General features: G+C 37.8%; 1 protein-coding gene across 1 annotated transcript in view; it reads left to right on the top strand.

The window, feature by feature from the left end:
* LOC101981274 (ATP-binding cassette sub-family A member 3-like) overlaps nucleotides 1-25232 on the top strand; it is a 143975-nt gene that overhangs the window by 14157 nt on the left and 104586 nt on the right. The window contains exons 5-10 of the mRNA XM_005351176.2: nucleotides 5061-5320; nucleotides 8389-8499; nucleotides 9216-9333; nucleotides 16596-16769; nucleotides 19499-19680; nucleotides 22832-22966. Coding sequence (XP_005351233.2) covers nucleotides 5061-5320; nucleotides 8389-8499; nucleotides 9216-9333; nucleotides 16596-16769; nucleotides 19499-19680; nucleotides 22832-22966 — 980 coding nt within the window. The remainder of the gene's footprint in view (nucleotides 1-5060; nucleotides 5321-8388; nucleotides 8500-9215; nucleotides 9334-16595; nucleotides 16770-19498; nucleotides 19681-22831; nucleotides 22967-25232) is intronic.

Genomic DNA, 25232 nt, shown 5'->3' with positions numbered 1-25232 from the left:
GAGATGTATCTGTACACTCTACTTTCTTACTATACACGTCTGAACTCCAGTTACCGTGTGTGAAATTGGAAAAAAAAAAAAAAAAAAAAAAAAAAAAAAAAAAATCTCATTCTTAGTTTGCTGCTTTGTCCAAATGATGGTGTCCTTTGCTGTGCCAAAGCTTTTCACTTTTATGAGGTCCTGTTGATTCACTGTTGGTCTTATTGCCTGCATGAACAGTGTTCTGTTCAGAAAAGTCATGTCCTGTGCCCAGGTACTCAAGGCTACCCTACTCTCCTGTCAGGTTCAGGTGTCTGGTTTGAAGTTGAAGTCTTTGATCTCTTTAAAGTTGAGTCTTGTACAGGGTAATAAGTTTGAACCTGTTTAGATTCTTCTACATACAGCCATCTATGTTTAACCAGCACCATTTGTTGAAGATATTGTCTTTTTTTTTCAAGGTATGTTTCTGGCTTCTTTATCAAAAATTAGGTGTTCATAGGTGTGTAAATTTATGTTCAACTCCATTGATCAACATGTCTGTTATTTGTGCCAATACCATGCTGTTTTTTACTATAGCTCTGTAGTAATCAGGGATGGTGATAACTCTACCAATTCTTTTATCATTCACAATTGTTTTAGTTACATGGATTTTATGTTTCCACATGAAGCTAAAAATTTGTCCTTTCGATATCTGTGACAAGTAGTGTTGGAATTTTGATAGGGATTGTATTGAGTCTGTAGATTACTTTTGATAGGTGTTAAGAATATTTTCTAACAGAGCCTCTCCACTGGTACAAAGAATTCCAATCAGACCAGATTAAGCCAAATTAAATGTCCGAGTTTAATAGATAGCAGACTCCTGGGTGACTGGGAGCATGGCAGGGGGAAGACAGAGGGAGAAAGTGCAGACACAAACCCAAAACTACGTGTTCCTTCTCTCGGCACTGCCTAAATACCCTGTAGGAGAGGTCAACGCTTGGCAGACTGGGAGTTGGAGTCCAAGCACCTGGCAGGCTGAGAATTAGAGTCCAAGCGCTTGGCAGGCTGGGGAGAAACCTCCAACTCACTATTACTTTCCAGACTCTTTGGATATAGGGGTGTGACAAGGAGCTGAGGTGATATTTATGACCAACATTTTAGGCTCTCTTTGGATAAATGGATGTTGGCTCCAGTCTGGCTACTTCCTGCAGGTAAGGGGCGACTGACATAGGAGAGGGGAGAGCTGAGAGTTGGCGTGCTCACTCTTAGCGAGAAGTGTGGCTGGGGCAGCATCTGGTTTGCTGTCATCCTGGAGTTGTCATGCAGCTGCTTTTTGTGGGGGAAGATAAGGCAAGTGGCTAGGAGGAAAAAAATATTGTTATTACTGGTCCTATGCATTAACTGCCAGAAAGAATTGAACAGGGAAGTGCCCTGGTTGGACAGGTAAGGCTCGGGTGTATCAGATACAACCAGATTTTAGTCAGTAAGAGTCCTCCATCTAGGAGAGTTGGTACCAATGGTGAAGTCCCAGGAGCTGGTACAGGTCTTATGGCATTGTCTGGGGAGTGCTTTGTAGGTTGGTCTTGGCCCAGGCAGCAGAAGTGACCTGTAAAATGATGTAGGAAACTGGCTGGAGTTAGCAAAAGGCTCTAGAGACTGTTAATTTTTTACCAGACCTGATTTTGATACAGCAGTAGAACTTTTCCAGGAACCTGTAAGAGAACTGGAACAGATTTATAGCTTGGTGTCATAGCAAAAAAGCCATTGCTTTGGTTAAGACAATTAAAGTTAATTGGGAACCCTGGATTTTTAAGATAGGCTGGAAACCTGTTAGGCACACCTGTTTGTATTTTAGCAGGAAACATTAAATGTCATGGATGAAGTAACAAGTTAACAGCACCTGGGTTGTCAAATGCCATTAGACAGATCTGGGAGGGATGAATGAGCAAAAATGAGACAGCTATTTAGCCATGCAGGCAATCCCAAATCCTCTCCTTAGTTCTTGGAGAATGCCAGTCTTAGAAGCAGTGCTTTGCCATTAGCTGCTGAGTACAAGAGGCCCAAAGGTTTTTCCTGTTGGGGGAAGATTTAGTCTTCCTGGCTTGGCAGGATGAGAAGATCAATTCCCAGGTGAAGCATCCAGAAAGCTAAAGAAGTGAAGGTGGCCTTGGCTGTGTGGATGGCTATGCCTACCCAAAGGCAAGGCCTGGAGGCAAAAGGTCTTCTGTCTTCTTGGAGGAGCTGAAGGGTGCAGTGGAAGCTGCGTGTCTGTGTTAGAGGCTCTTGTTAAAATGCCATGCCCTCAGATCTGTAAAGGCACTTGAAAACCAGGTACTATTACCTATTATTTTAAACTGGGCAAATAAGCTAAATTTAGATGTGTAGTTTATCCAATTAGTTACATTTACCAATGCTAGTAGAATACTAGCACATGTGGAAACTTACCAAAGATGGAGGTGAGGTTAAAATATGGTGGCTACCCACATGTTTGCATTTTTCCAGAGTTGTTGTAATCTAGAAGTACATATACACACAGAAATATAAATCCACGTACTCACACAGATATATTGTGACCACATCATTCTAATAGACAAATAGGACACTTTTGGAAACCTGTGTCAGCTGACCAACTTATAAATTCCAGCACAGTGAGGCCTCTGCTGTCCTCCTCCAATGGAAAGGGAATCGGGTTTAGATCCCTGAATCTGGAAAGTGAAAAGAGCTGCCATGCCTCTGGGTGCAGTAGAAGCCCTGCTGTCTAAGGAGGGGCGGAAGTGGGGAGGGGGCCGGAACAAACCACATGGGTCAGCGGAGACAAGAGCGCTGGCGAGAATAAGCAGAGGAGAGGGGGCACGTATCTAGGAACCGTGGACTTTTGAAACATTGTTAATTTAGGTTGGATAGCCCCAATTTAAAATGATTTTTTTTTTATTTTTTGTAAAAGGCCGCTTAAGGACGTTTGAATAATCAACCTGGAATTGTAAGGACCCACAAGCTCATGCCTGTGTGGCTCAAGCCTGTTGCAATGTGTCCACCAAACAAAACCCTTGAGTCATGAACAGGGGTGCATGAGAAGTAGATGAGAGGCCTCTCCCGACACCCAAGTCCCATCTCAGCAAAAGGCTTGGCTTTTGCAGCGTGGATCAGGCTTTCGGCATGGCTGAGACTTCAGTGAAAGCCGGAAAAGCACATGGGCCACCCCAGGGAACCCTACTAGCATAGAGAAAAAGAAAGGGAACTTGCCTGAAAGCCAATCTGCCTGGTGAAGAACATGGGGGGATGGGCATTTTCCAGCAAGGTGGCACTTCACCTGTGGGAAAAACAAACCCATCTTGGTGGGACCTCCAAAATGTTAGGAATATTTTCTAACAGAGCCTCTCCACCGGTGCAAAGAATTACAATCAGACCAGACTAAACCAAAGTAAATGCTTGTGTTTAATAGGGTCTTCCTGGGTGACTGGGGGCATGGCAGGGAAAAGACAGAAGGAGCACACATGCAAACCCCAACCACGTGTTTCTCCCCACCCACTCCAGCCTAAATACACAGTGGGAGTGGTCCTAACCCTCTCCAGGGAGGGGTCAGTGCTTGGCAGACTGGGAGTTGGAGTCCAAGAGCTTGGCAGGCTGGGATGACACGATATCTTCCATCCCTGAGTCTCTCTTCCATCCCTTGTATTCTGTTGGTGATGCTTGCATTTGTAGTTCCTATTCATTTTCCCAGACTTTCCATTTCCTGAGTTCTTCCAATTTGTGTTTTCTTTATTGATTCTGTTTCAGTTTTTAAGTCTTGATCCATTTCCTTAACCTGTTTGTTTGTTTTTGTCTTTCTTGAAATGATTTATTGATTTCTTCCAATTTTCTAGGGTTTTTTTTTCAATTTCTTGAAGGGAATTTTTCATTTCCTTTTTAAGGACCTCTATCATCTTCATAGTTACTTTTAAGGTTTTTTTTTATGCTTCAGCTGCATTGGAATATTCAAGTCTTACTATAGCAGGATCACTGGGTTCTGGTATTGCCATATTGCCTTTTCTGTTTTTGAATGTATTTTTATACTGGTATTTATACATTTAGGCTTGGGATGATTATAAGTATGGGTGTTGATTCTTATGTTATTTTGGTTGGATAGATGTTTTGTTTGTTTCTTATCTTTTTTTTAATTGTCTTTTGTCATGAATGGTCTAGGGTTCTGGTGATTGGCAGATTTTCAGGTCCAGTAGGGTTGTCTTAGGTAAGGTTTGTGGGGGTTTGGGTGCCTCGATCCAACATATATTCATGTTCTTCTGATTGATGTTGACTATTCCTGTGCCTATAGAATCTGTTCTTCTACTGATATGGATTGTGCCTGTGCCTATGTAGTCTGTTGTTCTTCCAGTAGGTGTAGGTTGTGTTTGTGCTTATAATCTGTTGGGGTTTAAGGGGAGGATGATCAGGCGGGTGGGGTTGGGTGGCAGAATGGGTCTTGGGGCAACAGAATCCAGTGGGTGGCAGTGGTGGTGGTACAGCCTGGAGGGAAGTCTCTTACCTGTCAACTGGTTGCTTGGGACTATACCAAAGCAGTGGAGTTCCACCAGAGTTGGGGGCAGGGCCCAGATGCTTTACTGTTGGTGAAATGGGAGTGGGTAAGCACAGGATATGCCCTGGGGTTTAGAATCTGGAAGTTGGAGCAGTCCAGCTGGGAGGCCAGTCACAAACCTGTTCTTCTAAATGGTGTGGGTTGTGCCTGTGCCTATGGAGTCTCCTGGGGTTGCAGGGGAGGGCTGACCACCAGGAGGATGATCAGGTGGGTGGGTTTCTCTGGGTTGTAGAATTGGTGTTGGGGGAATAGAGTCTAACTGGTGGTGACAGTGGGGTGTTGCAGTCTGGAGGCAGATTTCTCACCTGCTGGCTGACTACTGGGGATTGCAGCTTGCTAGTTTTATTAATGTTAATATTTTAATTTGGATAAGATACAAATTATATTCAGCCAGAGAAATGTATTTTATGTCATATCTATGGTAGGTTCTGTATATTGCAAGCTGAAGATTATTTGTATTGTTTGTATCTTCCTATGTCTGAGTTGCTTGTTAGTCTATTTTATTTAACCATTCATTTTTCTCACACAGGGTATATCACGGAAGGATTCTTGGCAGTACAGTATGCCTTGGATGCGAGCATTATGTTGTATCATGAAAACAGTGCTGGGAAAAAGCTATTTGATGAAATTAATGTTCTCATACAGAGATTTCCATACCCAGCTCATCCTTATGATAAATTACTTTGGATCTCCAGTCCTTTCTTTCCCTTGATGTTCATACTTACGTTCTCTTCCATCGTACTTTCCATCATACGATCCATTGTGTTTGAAAAGGAAAAAAGATTGAAGGTAATATGGCTTACTTTTTGATAGTCAGTGTAGAAAAGCACATATGCGTGTATGTATTATACACACACAGGCTGTGGATATTTTTGGAAAGTTAATTACTGCATTGTAAATATTCAGCATTTATGGATAGTGCTTATACCCCAGCAAAGCAACAAGAGACACAAAGATAGAAGAGTGAGTCCTGATGGTACCAACTTCACAAGCTAGAAGAGTTTCAAAGACAAACTTTAACATGGAAACAGCAAAGAAGAAAACTGAAGTCGAGGAGGACAAAAAAATATTAATAGATGAACTTGAAGTTTTTTATACTTAGAGTAGCAATGAATTTCAAATACAGCCCACTCCAAGGATAAATTAACCTAAGTCCTAATACTATTGGTCCATTAACTGATGCACGATTAATAAAAAATCAGAGACCGAAATTAGCGTTCAATCTGAAGATCCAAAAAGCCACCACTGGCTCTTACCTTGAACTCAATCCGAAATGGCAATCTCAGCCTGAGACTATACCTGAGAGCTGTTTCTCCCATTTTATAATCCTCTCTAAAGCTGGGATTAAATTCATGCACCACCCTGTTTCTATGGCAAACTAGTGTGGCTACTGGGATTAAATGTGTGTGTTACCACTGCCTATAGGGTCTGTAGGGCTGAGCAGTGGGGCTGTTTTACTATCTGATCTGATCTTCAGGCAAGCTTTATTTATTTATTAAAATACAAGTAAAATGCCACTACAATTAGCACCAATATTCATTTTCTTTCACAATGTTCATGTTTTCAACAACAACAAAAAAGTTACTAAACAAATGAAAAAGCAACAAATAGTAAAACAATCCAAAGAAACAAATTGATCATCAGTAGTAGACTTAGGAGAGACACAGATGTTGGACATAGACAGGGAAAATTTCACACAGCACACCCACAGATGAAGAGTCACATTCAATCAAATGACTGCTGAGATAGAATCAGGTCTTTCCCAGAGAGATGCCTCCTGCAAGGTTATCTAGTCCCTTGTGTTCTGCCCTAGACATGTGTGCATCTGGGAAACAACTGAATGGACTCAGGAGGGCACGTGTGCGCGCGTGTGTGTGTGCGTGTGCGTGTGCGTGTGTGTGTGTACATGCGTGTGCTTGCATGGCAACAGTAATTAAAGAAGTAGTCAGGAATTTGGGGGTTGGGCACATTAGGAGCTGAAGGGGGGAAGAAAGGGGATGAAAATGATGCAAATACAGTAGTCATATATGGAATTCTCAAAAAATTTAAAAATGCATAGATGATGGAAACTGTGTTTAATATTCTAAAGACTGTAAGTATTGAATTATCTAAAATTCTTGAGGTTTGTGGGTATTTTTCACATTTTTAGTGTATATGCCATCCACATGTGTCATGGCATCTATAGAGGTCTGAAGACAGTTTGCAAGAGTGAATTCTCTCTACTACGTGCTCATTAGGGATCACATTCAGGTTGTTAGGCTTGTCATAGCGACAAGCCCCTTTGCCTGCTGAGCCATCTCTGTAGCCTGGGAATTTTTTTATAGCAATCTTAATTTCTGAGTTTCACTGGAATCATGGAGTTCATATGTAGTTGTAATTAACATGTGCACTATTGCAATGTAGTAAAGATGGACATGATCAAATACACTATATAACTGAATGAAAATAGCCTATGTGTTTTCATAAGTGAAATTTTCAAAAGAAAACATCCTAACAGTACTTAGGAATGCTTTTTTTTTTTGTTTTTTTTGTTTTTTTGGTTTTTCGAGACAGGGTTTCTCTGTGGCTTTTTGGAGCCTGTCCTGGAACTAGCTCTTGTAGACCAGGCTGGCCTCAAACTCACAGAGATCCGTCTGCCTCTGCCTCCCAAGTGCTGGGATTAAAGGCGTGCGCCACCACCGCCCAGCTTCCTTAGGAATGCTTTTAACAGGTTTATCCATAGATAAATAAAATGAGGAAAGAACTAGAAAAAGTGGTCTCAAGACAGATGAGATTACAAAAACTGAAATGTAGAGAGAAAAATGTAAAATTCCAGACAAAATCACCCAAAAAGTATAGAACAGTATCAAATGACGTAACACATGTAATTGGATTCCAAAAAAAAAAATGAGAAGAGAAAAGAAATTAAAACACTGGAGGAATTTTTCAAAATTAATGACATTAAAATGCAGATACAAAAAGCTCAGAGAATTCAAAGATAAATATTGCATGAACATTTGTTGCACACACCTGTGCATACACACACACACACACACACACATACACACACACACTGGCTCATTATAATCAAATTGCTAAAAACTAAAAGCACAGAAAAAAATCTCGAAAGTAAATAGCAGTAGGGAAAAAGATACATAGATACCTTTCTGTTACTGTTCTGGAAATGAAGCTTTTATAGGGGTGATTTATCTTCTTTTTCCCTCAGCCATTTATTTTTAATTTTTTATTTAAATAACTTTTTCATTTATTTTACATAGTGCTTGGCGATTTAATGTGAAAGCCAGTGAAATAGTTCATTAACTAAAAGAGTTTACACCACAAGCCTGGAGACCTGGATTCAATCTTCAGATCCCACAGTGGAAGGACAGAACCTGCTCAATGGGATGTTTCCCATGACTGCTCTTAGTGCTCCTGGGGACTTGCTTAGTTAATCTACAGCCCTTGGGAGCATTGTCATTCCAAGTAACAGCTTTACTCAAACCACACAAACACAATTTTTTACTTACAAAAGGAGAAGGGTATATGAGAAATAAATGCTATTAAGAATGTGTGAAAAGCCCATAAAATAAATTTTAAAGGAATAATTGGAATTTTTTTATTTTGTAAACCCCAGATGTAATATTGAAAAAGACCTCTGAACTCAGAAAAAAATATATATTTTTAAAGAAAAACATTGACCTTACTTACTGTATAATTTTGATAGACTTCTAAGCCTTGATTTTTTTTCTCATTTTTAAAATAGAGATAATATTGACCATTTTCATAGCCTTTGTAGTAAAAAATTCAAATAATGATATGTGAAAGCATCCTGAATTCCAGACATTTAAAATGCTTAGTTTATGTTGCCTATTCTACAGGAATACCAGCTCATAATTGGGCTTAAAAATTGGATCATCTGGGCTGGCTATTTCTTCACGTTCTTCCCTTTATATGTCATCATCATACTTTTGATATGTGCATTACTCTTTGTCCAGGCAAGTATCTAGTGTCACGCTGTACAACAGACAAAATTAATCACATATGTGATATTGAAACTGCCTATTAATGCTTTTTCTTAACATAAGAAGAAGCAGGTAACATTCTTTTAAATGTTTAACTCAACTATTTACAAAATATTATTTTACAATGTAACTATTTCTAAAATAATATTATATTCTTACTTTTTATTTTTTTCCAAAATCTAGTGTTTTGTGTTACTGTGCATTCCAATTCTGACATTAAGTTTAAATAGAAAATACATAATTAACAATGTTGTACTTTTATTTAAATTTAAGATATCTTTTAAAGAGTAAAATTGAGTTCCATAGTCATCCCAGCTCTATTTCAAGTGTTCTATAAGTGCACATGGCAAATGACTACTCCAACAAGCAGGTGAGTTTGGATGGGTTGAATCTACCACACAGTCCAGTAAAAGTCGAGATACGCTGTGGACTTACTGTTTCCAGGTTTGCAGTAGAATAAAATGGTTTTTTGTTTGGTTGGTTGTTTCTTTTTTTCTGATCCTTCTAGAAAACTCAGATGCTGCTGAGTCTCTTGGCAAATCTTAACTTCCTGTCTTTTGAGTCTCACCAGATGAGTGGGGTGATCTATTTCACTAGGGGCCATACTTTTGTTTCTTTCCTTGTGTTTACGTGACACTAGTTATAGTGTTACCTGATCTGATGTCATGATTGTTTTATTGTAGATTGCAAAGGAGCCAGTCTTGCGATACAGTGACTCTAGTTTCATCTTTGTCTTTCTTACATGTTATGCCATCGCGTCTATATGCTTTGCCTTTATGGTTAGCACTCTCTTCGATAAAAGTAAGTCTGTATTTGCAGTTCTCTCTGGCTAACTAGAAACACTGCCTTGCATTCTAACATACAAAGGGAATTATACATGAAACAATTTGACAGGAGTTAGAGAGAACATTAAGAATAAATGTGCTCCAGTGTACATATAAAGAAGATATAAAATGGTGACATTAGAACTAAACAGTGCTTCCTATAGAAGTTTATTTAAATTGCTACTGAAAGCGAGCACTTGCCATATGGTAAGACTCTAGGAAGTGGTTCTTCATGAAAACTCACTTAAGAATAATAGGTGTCTTCAAATCACACCAACATGGTCAAAGTAGACATTCTGTAGAAATATATTTAAACAACTCACAGGAAATGAAAGGAAGTAGAGGTATTAAGATAGTATATCTAGTGGCAGAAGAATCAAAATAGTGACAGACTTAAATTCACTATGTCAGTAATACCTTAAGTGTTAATCCTCTGAATACCAAAATTATTAAACAGCCTTGATGGAGTATCACTGTGTCTAACATGTTTATTTAGGATATGCTTTTTTAAAACTTTGTTGAAACGTTTATCTAATTTTTCTTTATTGATTAAAAATTGACAGAAAGTGAATGATCAGAGAAGCTGTGGAGAAGTCACCAGTGACCTCCTAGCTCTTCTGTTCTTTCTTCCAAAAGGAATGAGATCCTCTCTGTGCCATGCCTTACTCCTTCCCCTTTCCTCCAAAAACTCTGTGGTTAATTTTGGTCACCTTCTGATTCAAATCAGACTTTATTATCAATAAAAAAAAAAACTTATACCATGCTCGCCCTTTGTCTAAATAAAAAGGGAAGGTTTTAACTCTGACATAGTAAAACTATATTCATAAGTACATTAACTGTATACAAATATATATGGTAAAAATCACATTAACTACTGTTCAGTCCATTTGTCTTTGGTAAATTCAGAGAAAATACTGCATTATCTATCCTATCTTGGTGAGTGCAAAATGTTGTACCTAATTCATTTTCTATCCTAACTTATATTACCAACCCAGAACTATCTTTTCTGTCTCTCAAACTTATACATTTTGCACCTTTTTGTGAGTTTCTTTTCTGAATTTGGTAATAAGAAAAACTATAAATATCTAGTCTTCAACTCCATCAGAGACCTGAGAAAGATATATTACCTAAGTAAATGGGAAGTGCAAAGCAAACAACTTCCAAAACTAAAAAATGACAGAAATAGCTGGCTGCCTGGACAGTCACCCATCTACAAAGTTGAGGCATCCATATTTAGCCTACAGGCCTACAACAACTGACAGACCTTTCTGTGAAGCAGGAATTTTGAAGGACTGTCCTACCTTGTCTTAGCAAAGTTACACAGTTGTTTCTTTTGTGTCCTGCTTGTCCAACCTGGACAAAACATTGTCTGTAGTTGAAGCAAGGAAAATGTCTTGTCCCATAGCTAACTTTTGCCACAAGGAAGTAAATTCCATATGAAATTTCTTTTGTGCCTATCATCTTCTCTGAAGTATATTAGTGCTTCCAGGAGCAGACAAGTCTCATTGTCATTAAAAAAGAACCTTATATTTTTTAAAACATCTTAAAAGCCATATTCTGTAGATTTCTGAAGTATTTGAAGATGGCCTGTCTATCTAAAATATGTTTGACCTTGAAAACATACCTAAAATGACTACAAGTTTGATTGTGACTAACTACTAACCTGCAATTCTTTATTATTCTAAATAGTTTGTGATAATAACTTTCAAAAACTAGAAATTTACATTACATTCTTAAATGATCAGCAAAGGAAAATGAAATTGTATATTTAATTAAGGAAACCTGTACAATTTGCCCCTGTGAGGAGGTTATTTTCTGTTGGGTGAGTGCAAGTGAACTTGGTCAACTTGGATACTCTGAGTGTAGCTTTATTTGAGTCCTCTCTTTGTCCTCTTGTTGGAGCTATTGCCAGCTGCATGTCTAGTTTTAGGTGCAAATATAATCAGCAAGCCATACTTCTTGTCCCTCCCCCCCCCAGTACTTTCATTTATTTTTGTAGCAGCAGTGTACACCAACTCTCCTGTATATTGCCTTTTTGCTGGAAAATGTTGTATGTTGAATAAAATTTTCTATAGAAATTATAAAAAAAGAAATATATGCACAATAAGTTCTAACAAAAATAAACTTAAATTTGTATCAATATACAAAAATATCTTAGAATAGAAGCATATACAGTATAACAAAAATACCTCAAATTTGTATCATTATACAAAAATCCATACCAATTTAAAATATTTAAGACTAGTAGTTAAACTACTTTGGGTTTAAAAGTAGATTCAATAATCTTCCCCTCTATCCTATCATTTCTGTATCCCCTTTGTTCTCTTCAGAATGCAGTCCCTGAATCTATTCTTCTTTGTTCAGCTTTTTTCCTGACCATTCCCAATAACAACTGGTAACCAACCCCCACCCAAATGATAACAAATATCCATAGCCCACTGAATGACCAAAAACCACCCACCCCACCTCTTGGGAATGTGGGTGTTGTATTCTTAAAATTACTTCCTGCTGTCTGGGGGTGTCAGCATCTCTAGGGGAACCTAAGAAAATTGAAATAATAATCAAGTCCTGAGAGAGGTAGCTGTGTCATTTGTTGTCATTCCCTGTGTAATGGGAAAGTGTGGGACTTATCTGAAGTCCTGGCTGGTGTAGTGCATAAGGCTGGACCACCTCAGCTAGCCACCTTGAAACTGGCCTAAGCAGTTTGTGTTACTTCTTTCAGGTAGTGGAATTTGGTTATACAAAGAACAAGTGGGACATTTCCTTATAATTTCTTTGGCTTGTTGTCAAGTGATGGAAAAATGTTTTTGTAAGCCCTTGCTATTGAAATGGTGTTTCTTATGAAATTCTAAGGCTTCTAAGCATATTTCCTACCAATAGCTGATAAATCTCATCATTACCTTGTGCTAGAGGGCCTGCTAGGCCCATGTGGGATCTGATATGTATTATATATAAGAGACAATTTCTATTTCTGATTTCTTGTAATTGAATAAATAACAAAGTTAATTCTGCATCATCTGGAATAAGTTCAACAGTTTCAATATATAAAACAATTCTTTCTGCATATGGAGAGTAAGTAACCATATGAGGAGGTTTTGAAAATCTAATAATACCCTGAGAAGAGCATAAAATTCTGGCTTTTGAACAGATTCATAAAGACTCTGAACCACTTTACTTTAATTTGCAGTCTTTTAAATCAATCACTATAATAAATCATCCTTTGGATAATAGAGAAGGCAAGGGAAGTCCATACTGTAAAGAGCCCATTGACTGAATCACCTTAATAATAGTTCTTAAATCTGTTACTATTCTCAATTTTTCAGATTTCTTTTTAATGACAAATACAGAAAAATTATAAAGATTGTTTGATTCATTGATATTTTTGAGCCTTTAACTGTTCCTGAACCAGCTGTTCTAGTGCTTTTAATTTTTATGATGTCAAAAGTCATTATTCCAACTAGACAGGTTTGTCAATTAGCCATTTTAAAGGTAGGGTTATTGCTACCTCTGAAAGATCAGCAGCTATTGTGTCCTGTTTATATACAACCTGAATGATTGGTGACTATTTTTATACTATCTTTTAATATTTTTTCAGAAATATATGTTAGTTTATTGTCTGTTTCTGAGATTGGAGTAATGTTAATCTGGATATTCCATTGCTGTCACAATTCACATCACCATAAATTCATTGGTATGTTAACTGCAGATGGCTTTAATTTTTCTCTCTGTCCTTCTAGCCCTATACATTTGACCCATCTTACACTCCATTTTACTTGAGATAAAGTCCCCTGAAAGCTTAACATTGATCTCACTAAGAGGCCAATTTGGATGCCAAGACTTTAGTGCAATTATTGTTACATCTGCCCCTGTGTCTACCAAACCCTCAATTACAATGCAATTTGTTTGTATTTTTAACTTTGGTCTTTGATCATTTATAGAAGTTTACCAAAATATTTACTTTATGGTTTCTTCTGATATTTTATCTTCTAAAACTGTTCTGTCATCCAGAACAGTATGGTTTTTCATAACAGGTATTAAGTCTTTTAATTGCTCTGTGGAGGAGTTTCCCCAATGCTGAAAGGTAATGACTGAACCAAAGTTGATATGGGGGCCTACTAGAGGCCCCCTTTGGAATTTCTCAATGGCAAAGGATTACATTGTCTGTGCCATGTTGATCTGCATTTGTTAGTCCAGTGATAGCCTTTGCCATACCTTCTGCATATTCCAGAAGACTAGAGTCTTCTGTTTGGATTCTTTCTAGAAAAAAAAAAAAAACAACATTGTTCCTAGGAATACCTTGTCTATAATCCCTTTTAAGATGGCCTGGTTTACCATAAAACATCTAACCTTTTGATTTTTCTTAAAATTCTTAGACGTCATTTCTATTATCTATGTATCATAAGCATAAGATCCAATACCAGCTGTATTTCTAATCCTTTCATCTATGAGTGCTGATTTTTCTTTTAAAGGCCAGATCACCCTTTTGTATTCTGAGTTATTATTTCCAAAAGCCAAAGATTCAATTATTATTCATCTGATTTCTAAATCTGATATCATTCTATTACAACTGAAGTCAATCTTTGTTAAAAGACAAAACAAAACAAAAAACAGTGAAGTCTTCTATTGGGCCTTGTATAATTTTAGTGAATGTCTCAGTCCTCATTTCTGATTATTCAATCTTATCCCAAGCATTCAGAGCTGCTGTATGGCATAGGGCCAAGGTGTCAACTATTCCTTTTAGGTCTAGGGCTCCATCTGGTGCAGACCCATGTAGGTCCTGTGCATACTGCCTCAGTCTGTGTGTTTATTGTGTGTCGATCATGTTGATTGAGAGGGCATTGTTTTCTTGATGTCTTCCATCCCCTATGGCTCCTACACTCTTTCTCCCTCCTCTTCCACAGGATTTCCTGAGCCCTGAGAGGAAGGATTTGATAGATATATCCCATTTAGGGCTGAGTTCAAAGGTCTCTCATTCTTTGCAAAATGTTTGGCTGTGGGTCTTTGCATTTGTTCCTCCCAGAAACAGGTGGAAGCTTCTCTGAATATGACAGTACAGAATGTCATTAAAAGTCATTATAATGCTACTTTTTTTTTTAGAACAGTGATGTTTGGTTTTACCTTAGATCCCCCTGGCCTCAGATTCTTGGTCACCCAGTGTCAAGTATTGTTTCCATCTCCTGGAGTGAGCCTTAAGTCACGTCAGATATTGGTTGGTTACTCCCACAAGCTTTGTGTCATCATTGCACTAGCATATTTGCTTTCAGGACACCATTGCAGATGAAAGGGCTTTTACATTTTGATATTTACATTTCTCATTTGACAGCCTGAAGAGTATCTTCCTGTACCAAAGACACTAGCATGTAGGGGTGAAGGCACTGTGGAGGCACCAGCTCGACTTCTGCTGTTCAGTGGGTTGTGTAGGTATTGTCTTCAGTCATGGGGCCTTGCTGTCAGTTTATAGAGAAAAACCTATGATCTTGGAACAGCCTGGGTTGTTCGAGGGTTCTTATGGGACCCCTTTAGGCAATAACTCAATTAGATGTAATCCAATCCTGGCACTAGAAGCTTTGTTTGGTAACAAAAGATGTCTAGTTGGGGCCTGTTCTCCCATTATTTGAGGATTTCATTTAGATAACCTTCATGTATGTATACATTTTAGGAAGCTTCCATTGAATTAAGTTTTCATGCTACCCCTCAAATTGCCCTTAATTTTAGCTGTCTTTCCTCATATTCGCTCCTTCCTCCCATTACCCCTTTCTACTTGATCCTCCCATTACAGTCCCCCACCCCGCAGCCCGTAGTAGCTATTCTATTTCCCTTTCCTAAAGAGATCTATCTGTAACCTCTACTTCCTTACTCTATACCTTACTTCTGTTGTTCTGTGGGTTTAGTTGCTTATAAATGACTTATTAGCTAACATCTACATAAAAGCAAATACATACCATTTTTGACTTTCTGGATCTGAGTTTCCTCACTCAGGATGGTATTTTCTAATTCCTTCTGTTTATCTGCAAATTTCATTTTTAATGGCTGAAAGTAATACTCCTTCATGCGAATGTACCACAATTTCTTAATCCATTCATCTGTTGAGGGACATCTAGGTTGTTTCCAGTTTATGAATAGAGCAACAATGAACATGGTTGAGCAAGTGTCCTCGTGATATAACTTTTGGGCATATGCCTTGAGTAGCACAGCTGAATCTTGAGGTAAATATATTCCCAGGTTTTTGAGGAACTGCTATACTGATTTTCATAGTGTCTGTACAAGCTTGCACTCCCACCAGCAATGGAGGAGTGTTCCCCTACTTCACATCCTTGTTAACATGAGCTGTCACTTGTGTTATTGATCTTAGCCATTTTGACAGGTTTAAGATGTAATCACAATCAATTCCCTGAGGGCTATAGATGTTGAATATTATTTGAACATTATTTGAAGTGTTTCTGAGCTATTTTGAGGTTACTCTTTTGAGAATTATATTTAGATTTGTACCCCATTTTTTATCAGGTTATTTTCTTTTTTTTTTTTTTTTTTAGTTTTTCAAGACAGGGTTTCTCTGTAGCTTTGGAGCCTGTCCTGTAACTAGTTCTTGTAGACCAGGCTGGCCTCGAACTCAGAGAGATCCGCCTGCCTCTGCCTCCCGAGTGCTGGGATTAAAGGTGTGCGCCACCACCGCCCGGCAGGTTATTTTCTTGATGTTTAGTTTTTTGAATTCTTAATATATTTTGGATAGTCGCTATCAATGGTATGTGTAGTTGGTAAAAATCTTTTTCCATTTTGTAGGCTGCTGCTTTGTCTAAATTGATGTTAGAAAGTAGTGTCTTGTGGTTTTATTGGGTTTTCCATTACTTTCTTCATAACACTGATTTTATGTCTATTAATATTTTGATGAGAATTTATTTCTCTTATTTTTAATTCTTCTCTCCTTCACTACATCCTGATCAGTTTCCCCTCCCTCTACTTCTCTCAGTTTTCCTCTACCTCCTCTCTCCCCCAAACCCACACCTCCCCCTCCATTTCTCTTCAGAAAAGAGCAGGTTCAACATAACAAAATCCCATGTTTATGGGCTTAACAACATCCAGTATTTAGCAGTTATCTGTTATCTACATGTTCAGTTATTCTGTCTTGTTTTATAGGTAAGACTGGAAACAATAACTTTTTGGAAATAATCTTATTAATATTCAACATCGTTAGTACTCTGTTGTAGTATTACAAAGGTAATTGCAATTTCTTATTTGAAGCTCATGTAGCTGCTTCTGCTGGAAACCTCCTGTTTTTTGCCAGTTTCTTTCCCTATAACTTCATCTCTGAAAACTATGGAATGTTGGACCTTAGTACCAAGGTGACTGCCTGTCTGAGCGCAAATGTTGCATTGGCACTGGGGATTAATCTTTTAATCAAATTGGAAATAAAAGGTGAGTATTGGTATTTACTGATTTAATTCTTAGGAAACTAGGTACACGGGAAATAAGAAGGTAGGAAAATGTTATATTTTCCCCAAATTTGTTTATTATATAGGTGGTTATGTAAAATATGAGAAATCTAAAGCTCCCACACCCAGATGTAAAGTTATTGGCAGTTAATAGACAAAGGGAAAATATCAGTTTTCTTCAGCACTATAGCCCATGATAAGTTGCCCAAGCTTGATGGTGCCCTACACACATGCATGTATGGATAGCACTAATTGGATTCAAGGGTTATAAAAGAAAAGGCTTATGGTTCTTCCTATAAAATTGAGAAAGGGATAGGGAGGAAGTCAGGATGAGTGAGTTAGAGTGAGGCACAAGGGGTAGATATATCCTAAATGTATGTATTTGTGTATGAAATTACCAATGAACAAAAGTTTTTAAAGAAAAGAAAAATCTAAAGTTCAAATTGTCCCATCTCCTTTTTCTGTGAACTTACACTGTCAAATAAATCTTTTAAGAACTTTTATTATTTTTATCTCTAAAAAAAACCTTTAAACTTTTCTCCATTCAAGGATGTACTTTTATTATTTTTGTAACATTGTTTAGTATTGCATCATAATAAGTTGAATCAACCACTTCCTTTTCCATATGTGTTTAGGTGGCTTATGGTTCTTCCTGTTATCCACAGCATCTAGGTGTCATATTTCCATTGGTTTATTGTGGAAGAGCACAACCTTTTACTTTCCAAATCACTTGTTTATATCAGATTTATCAATTTTACATTAGTTATTGTCTCTTTTCTCTCTACTTTGTTTGAGGCAGGAGGACTTTTTAGCTTACAGGAAGTTTTCTGTGGTGTATATTTAGACTCCTGTTTTTTTTGTGATTTCTAATTTATTGTTTATTACCTCTCAAAATGGATTAAGTTTTGATAATCATTTTGATTCCACAGAATATTTTTCGCATATTACCACCCTTTCTTTAAAGAAAATACATTGTTCATGGAAGTTTTGAGGAAGGAAAGAGGCCGGAGTTAAAGAACAGATTAACTTAATGAGGTGTTATCCTTTTTTTTTTTTATTGCGAAAGGAAAAAAAAAGTTTCCCCCTCCTCCCAGCCTCCCATTTCCCTCCCCCTCCTCCCACCCTTCTCCCCCTCTCCCACTCCTCTCCCCCTCCCTCTCCAGCCCAAAGAGCAGTCAGGGTTCCTTGCCCTGTGGAAAGTCCAAGGTCCTCTCCTCTCCGTCCATGTCTAGGAAGGTGAACATCCAAAATGGCTAGGCTCCCACAAAGCCAGAACATGAAGTAGGATCAAAACCCCTTGCCATTGTCCTTGGCTTCTCATCAGCCCTCATTGTTTGCCATGTTCAGAGAGTCTGGTTTTATTCCATGCTTTTTCAGTCATAGTCCAGCTGGCCTAGGTGAGCTCCCAATAGATCAGCCCCACTGTCTCAGTGGGTGGGTGCACCCCTCTTGGTCCTGACTTCCTTGCTCATCTTCTCCCTCCTTCTGCTCCTCATTGGGACCTTGGGAGCTCAGTCCAGTGCTCCAGTGTGGGTCTCTGTCTCTATCTCCATCCATCACCAGATGAAGGTTCTATGGTGATATGCAAGATATCAGTCCGAACACACTGAACCTGATAGAAGAGAAAGTGGGAAGTACCCTACAACAGATGGGCACAGGAGATCGCTTCCTACATATAACCCCAGCAGCACACACATTAAGGGCAACATTGAATAAATGGGAGCTACTAAAACTGAGAAGCTTCTGTAAAGCAAAGGACACTGTCACTAAGACAAAAAGGCAACCTACTGAATGGGAGAAGATCTTTACCAACCCCGCAACAGACAAAGGTCTGATCTCCAAAATATATAGAGAACTCAAGAAACTAGACTTTAAAATGCTAATTAACCCAATTAAAAAATGGGGCACTGAACTGAACAGAGAATTCTCAACAGAAGAAGTTCAAATGGCTAAAAGACACTTAAGGTCATGCTCAACCTCCTTAGCAATCAGGGAAATGCAAATCAAAACAACTTTGAGATATCATCTTATACCTGTCAGAATGGCTAAAATCAAAAACACCAGTGGTAGCCTTTGCTGGAGAGGCTGTGGAGGAAGGGGTACACTCATACATTGCTGGTGGGAAAGCAATCTTGTGCAACCACTTTGGAAATCAGTGTTTTGGTTTCTCAGGAAATTCGGGATCAACCTACCCCTGGACCCAGGTGTTATCCTTTTTAACTCTTGCCTTTTGAAGCAGGGTTCTTTGCAAACCTAATTCCTTTCCTGTTATAGAGGCAGGAAAGAAAAAGCATTTTTTTTCCCCTTTTGGTAACTTCCTTTTGGCCCTTCCATCCATGCTAAGCTAAACTCCTTGTTTTTGTCTCATGATTGGTAGGCAGTCCATCTTCAGTGCCGTTGGATATATTTTATACATTTGGACATTCTTATTCTTGTTTCTGTGGTAAATTAGCTTGAGGGGAAAGTAACAAGATAAATTCTCTTAAATCTATTTTTTCTTTGCTGTTCTTTTTCTTTGTTTCTTTCACTTATTCATTTCATTTTAATCATTCCTAATTGTTCTTAAAGGTTTTGAAGAAAAAAGGGAGGGGGATGCATCCCTTATTTTCTGTAGTAACACAATTGCTAAGAGTTACCAACAGATAGGTAATCTGTACAAAATACCAAGTCACAAAGATTTCATCCATGCCCAGTGTCTCCTTTTCATTTCAGAGATTGGTGTTAAATGGCGTAACCTTTGGACACCAGCCAGTCTTGAGGATAACCTCCTCTTTAGCTATATGTTTGGAATGCTTTTGCTTGATGCTTTGTTATACAGCCTTGTTACCTGGTATGTAGAAACTGTGTTTCCTGGGCAGTATGGTGTGCCTCAACCATGGTACTTTTTCCTTATGGTAAGTTTTTTTTCTGTTTTTCTTTTACTGAAAATAATTATTTTCATGCAGTATAGTCTGATTATGGTTTCCCCTCCTTCAACTCTCTAAGATCCTCCTACCTCCCTTTATGGTAAATTTTAATGCTGCTGTTAAATCCTTACAAGGTTATGATCCTTGTAAACCTATTTCATAAATGGTGTAATCAAATTAAAAAGTCAAATTCAGATCAACCTAATCTATACACCACTAGTATTGACACATTATCCATTCCCCTGTATATAGTTGTATAACATGTGTGGACAAAACACAGAAACTTTTGCAACTGTAAGCGCCATGACCTCTCTGTAATCAGACAGTGTAGTCCCTTAGATTAGAAGGTAGGGAAACAAAGGAAACCCACACCAAATTAATGTGTGATGTTTTCTCTAGGAAAGAGAGAACTAAATAATTCCTGTATCTTAATTTCACCACTTGGTCCCTTTCATGGGGCTGACCATTATTTGTGCAGCGTAGAAAAGTACTTACTTCTTTTCCTTCATACTTCCTTATAATGACTGGGTGATCCACAGTGAAAATACTCTGGCCAAGTGTCATGGCTCCACGTTCACTTTCCAAAAATCACTTCTGTTTTTCTACCTTGAAAACTACTCTCTAACAGTTTTTGCATAAATACAGGAGATTAAAATTGTAGATAATTTGACTAAAAAAATGTCATGTTTTATGACTAAAAAATACATTGCAGTTTTGTTCTTCATGTAGAGTATATAGAGTCAAACTGTTTCCTAGTTCTTAGAAGTCTTCACTTTTTTAGTGAAATACATATGACATAAAATTATCAATTTTTAAATAAAGTCTCTAATACTTGGTATATTTACAGTGTACAGTGACAATTAGATAAAAATCAGTTCAAAACTAAGAACTTTTGAGTGTTAAAGAATATAATGAGTAAAAGGACAATTTATAGAATGGGAGAGAATATTTGCAAATCATATATGAAAGAAGGGTTTAAGGTATCAGATACATAAAAAAAGCAAACAACAATTACCGAATGGGCACAGAACCTGAATTTATGTCTCTAAACAAGATATACAAAAACCAATAGGCACATAAATATCATACCTATGATTAGTTATCAAGAAATTCAATTATGTGTCACATAAAACCTATGAGGATAACTACTATAAAAAGAAGTAGAAGTGAAGGAATAGAACCTTAGTACTTTATGTGGGGGGGCAACAAAAATATATGCTCGGATAGTTTCCAAAACCTTAAACATAAAAGTACCATAAGAACTAGTAGTTACATCACTAGCTACATTCTCAAAATAATTAAAAATAGTCATATTCACCATAGATAAGAGATAAAAACTATATGTTCTCCAGTGAGATGTGGAATATTATACAGCCATACAACAGGATGAGTAAATAAACAATTATTATATGTTGATCTTGCCCATTGTGTCCCTCTGTTTGCTAGTTCTGGTTGTTTGTAGGTTTATGGATGTGTGGGACTGTGTCCTCTTTAAATACAGTTTCACCTCTTCTGTTCCCATTAGTTGTGGTTTTGTTTTACTAGCTCACTGCTTTAGCTGCCCCTTGTCCTACAAAGGTGATGAGTGTTAAAGGTGAAAGCAGACATCTTCTGTGTCTTGTTCATGCTTTAAGAGACAGTTTTCAATCTTTCCTCGTTGAGTATTGTTATTTGTAAGTTTTGGGGAGTTTCATAAAAACACTTTCCTGTTTCTAGATTCCTAAGTATTTTTATCATGCATGAACTAAAATGATCCTATGATATAATTTTCTTTTATCCTATTAATGTGATACTGCATTGATTGATTATAGTATCTGGAACCATCTCTGAAATACATTTCACTTTGTAATGACATATGATCATGTTAATATACTAGGAGATTCGGTTTGTTGGTATTGTATTGAAGATTTTTGCATCCATATTATAAGATCTATAGTTTTCTTCTTTGTCTTTGTCTGGTTTTGGCAACCAGATGATACTGATTTCTCAATGAGTTAGGGGTATTCCCTTATGTTTTTGGAAGAGTTGAATAAAAACTGATGTTTTTTTGTTTAAATGTTTGAGAAAATTTCCTAATGAAGCTATCTAGTATAGGCTTTGTAGGAATGTTACTGATCACTGATTCACTTTGTTATGGGTGTATTCAGAGTTCAGTTTCTATTTTTTTCTACTTAAGATTTTTTTTAGTATATTTTTATTATATATGTTTAAACCATGTTTTTTTCCTTTCCAAACTCCTCCCAGACACTCCCCCCTCCCTGCCCACCCATCCAACTTTATGTTTTCTCCCCTTCACAAAACAGTTTTTGTTGTTGTTAGTTACATTTTGTTTGTTCATTAATAAAATTGCATAATACACGCTCTTTACCCCATCCAAGTGTGCAGTAAAAGATAAACAATAAACCCTGGATAGCACAGACTTATTTGTTTGGCCTGATGTAAACCCTTAGAAATGCAAATTGATAGAAAAGTTTTTTTTTTTCTTATATATTTTCTGATCAACTATCTTTATAAAAATTTATTTTATTTTATTTTTTTTTATTGAGAAAAAAAAATTTCCGCCTCCTCCCAGCCTCCCACTCCTCCCGCCCTCCCCCCACTCCTCTCCCCGTCCCTCTTAAGTCTGAAGAGCAGTCAGGGTTCCCTGCCCTGTGGAAAGTCCAAAGTCCTCCCCCCTCCATTCTGGTCTAGGAAGGTGAACATCCTAACTGGCTAGGCCCCCACAAAGCCAGAACATGAAGTAGGATCAAAACCCCGTGCCATTGTCCTTGGCTTCTCAGCAGCCCTCATTGTCCGCCATATTCAGAGAGTCCGGTTTTATCCCTTGCTTTTTCAGTCACAATCCAGCTGGCCTTGGTGAGCTCCCAATAGATCAGCCCCTAGAGGGGCTTCCAGGTGCCCAAGGCGAGGTCCCCAGTTAGTTCCTGGGGCAGCTGAGGATAGGGAACCTGAAATGATCCTATTCTATAGCCATACTGATGAATATTTTGCATATCACCATAGAACCTTCATCTGGCAATGGATGGAGATAGAGACAGAGACCCACACTGGAACACTGGACTGAGCTCCCAAAGTCCCAATGAGATACAAAAGTTTTTCAATGCTCATTTTGGTAATGATCTTTTATCTTTTTCTGTAGCGCTCATACTGGTTTGGCAAACCAAAAATTAGAAAGACTGCAGAAGAGACGAAGTGCTTACCCACAAAACATAACTGCTTTGAGGCTGAACCTACCAACCTGGTGGCAGGTATACAGATCAAATGTTTGCACAAGGTATTGTTTGAAATACTTTTGCAAGAACCAAAAACTGCTTATGTCCATTGAGATTGTTTATCTTTGGCTACTCCGAAAAGAGAGATGCTTTAATTAATTTATTTGCATCATAATAAATATAGATTGTTTATTTTGGCTATTCCAAAAAAAGAGATGCTTTTATTGATTTATTTGCGTCATAATAAATATAATTGTCCCCTAAGAACCAGAGCTTGGTTGGAACTGTGTTTAATAAATCATATAAGTATAGATAAATGTTTACAATGTTGTGTTATTTGCTCCATCTTTATGCTTTACTTTCATTCTTAAATCTGAAACAATCTTTATTACGTCTTCATTTTCTAAGTGTTTTCATTGAATATCAAATTTTATATTAAAGATGTTGCCATACTATTGTTCTGAAATTTATTTTTCCAGATTTAATGGGTTATAATTAGCACATAAAATTTCATTTATTTTGGGTATTTTATGATTGGTATACATGTGCACTGTGGAATTATTTACCGCAGGCAGATTTTTTACATCCATTACCATCCATAGGTTTTGATAGTTCATATTAATGAAAAAAATTTAAATTTGCTTTCATTACACTTCAGATAAACAATGCTATATTATGAACTACCATTGTATGTTGTAATTAGGCCCCAAGGTTATTTATGTACAACTGAAAGTTGGTGCCTTTTAACCAATATCTCTGTTTCCCTCAGTACTTGAAAACCACTGATCCACTCTCTCCAAATGTGGCATTTTTAGATTTTTACATGAAGTTGAAATGATAGTTTTTGCCTCTCTCTCTCTGGTGTATATCCATTAAAATGTTCTCTGGGATTTGTTCATGTGTTACAGATATCAGAATTTCCTTTTTTGTGATCAAATAATATTCCAGCTGTGTCTCACATCTTTATCCACTTATTTATCGATTAGCAGGTTTTTACTTGTCTTCGGCATTGTGAGTTATGCTTCACTAAATATGGAAGTGATTGTTCCTAATCTCAGGAAGGAGATAATCTTAGCATTACATCTTTAGGTGTGAGGTTTACTATAGGCTTCGATTATTGGATTAAATAGCTCATTTTCTACTATTGTTTTGTTACAATTTTAAAAGTAAAAAAATTATAAGTACTTTTTCTACATTTTATGACAGAATTTTTCATTCTTTTTTTCTTTTTCTTTTTCTTTTTTTTTTTTTTTTTTTGAGACAGGGTTTCTCTGTAGCTTTGGAGCCTATCTTAGAACAAGCACTTGTAGACCTGGCTGTCTCAAACTCACAGAGATCCTCCTGCCTCTGTCTTCCGAGTGCTTAGATTAAAGGTGTGTGTCACCACTGCCCAGCTGTTTTTTTTTTTAATTCTGGTTTTCTCTTGTATGTGTTTGTGCATTGGTGTGTGCATGTGCACATGTGTATGGCTACATTATTCATTGAATCACGTCTCTCAGGCACAGCTAGAACTCACAAATATGTCTACTTTTGATAGTCATCCTGCTCCATGGAGCCTGTTTTGCCTTCTCAGGCTGGAATTACAGACAGGGTGCCATGCCCCCAGCCATTTACATGAACTTGGGATCAAACACCTTTTCTTCTTATGTAGGAAGCACTTTAACCACTGAGCTCTTTCCTTGGCCTTCTGTTTTTGTTGTGTTTTGATTTTTGAGTCGGGTGTTGTTACGTAGTTAGGTTAGCATTGAATTCATGATATTTCTGCCTCAGTCTTCTAAACACTGGGATTATTGGTGTTGTAGCTCTTATTTATTTATTTATTAAAAATTTCCACCTCCTCCCATTTCCCTCCTACTCCCTTCTCTCCCCCTCCCCCTCCCTCTCCAGTCCTAAGAGCAGTCAGGGTTCCCTGCCCTGTGTGCAGTCCAAGGTCCTCCCCCCTCCATCCAGGTCTAGGAAGGTGAGCATCCAAACAGCCTAGGTTCCCACAAGGCCAGAACATGCAGTAGGATCAAAACCCAGTGCCATTGTCCTTGGCTTCTCAGTCAGCCCTCATTGCCAGCCACATTCAGAGAGTCCAGTTTGATCATATGCTCCATCAGTCCCAGTACAGCTGGCCTTGGTGAGCTCCCATTAGATCAGTCCCACCGTCTCAGTGGGTGGGTGCACCCCTCACATGGTCCTGACTTCCTTGCTCATGTTCTCCCTCCTTCTGCTCCTCATTTGCACCTTGGGAGCTCAGTCCAGTGCTCCAATGTGGGTCTCTGTCTCTATCTCCATCCATCGCTGTATGAAGGTTCTATGGTGATATGCAAGATATTCATCAGT

Source organism: Microtus ochrogaster, chromosome 8, assembly GCF_000317375.1.
Source record: "Microtus ochrogaster isolate Prairie Vole_2 chromosome 8, MicOch1.0, whole genome shotgun sequence".
NCBI lineage: Eukaryota > Metazoa > Chordata > Mammalia > Rodentia > Cricetidae > Microtus > Microtus ochrogaster.
Note: the sequence above shows the minus strand (reverse complement) of the source record. Positions and strands in the feature narration are given on the sequence as shown.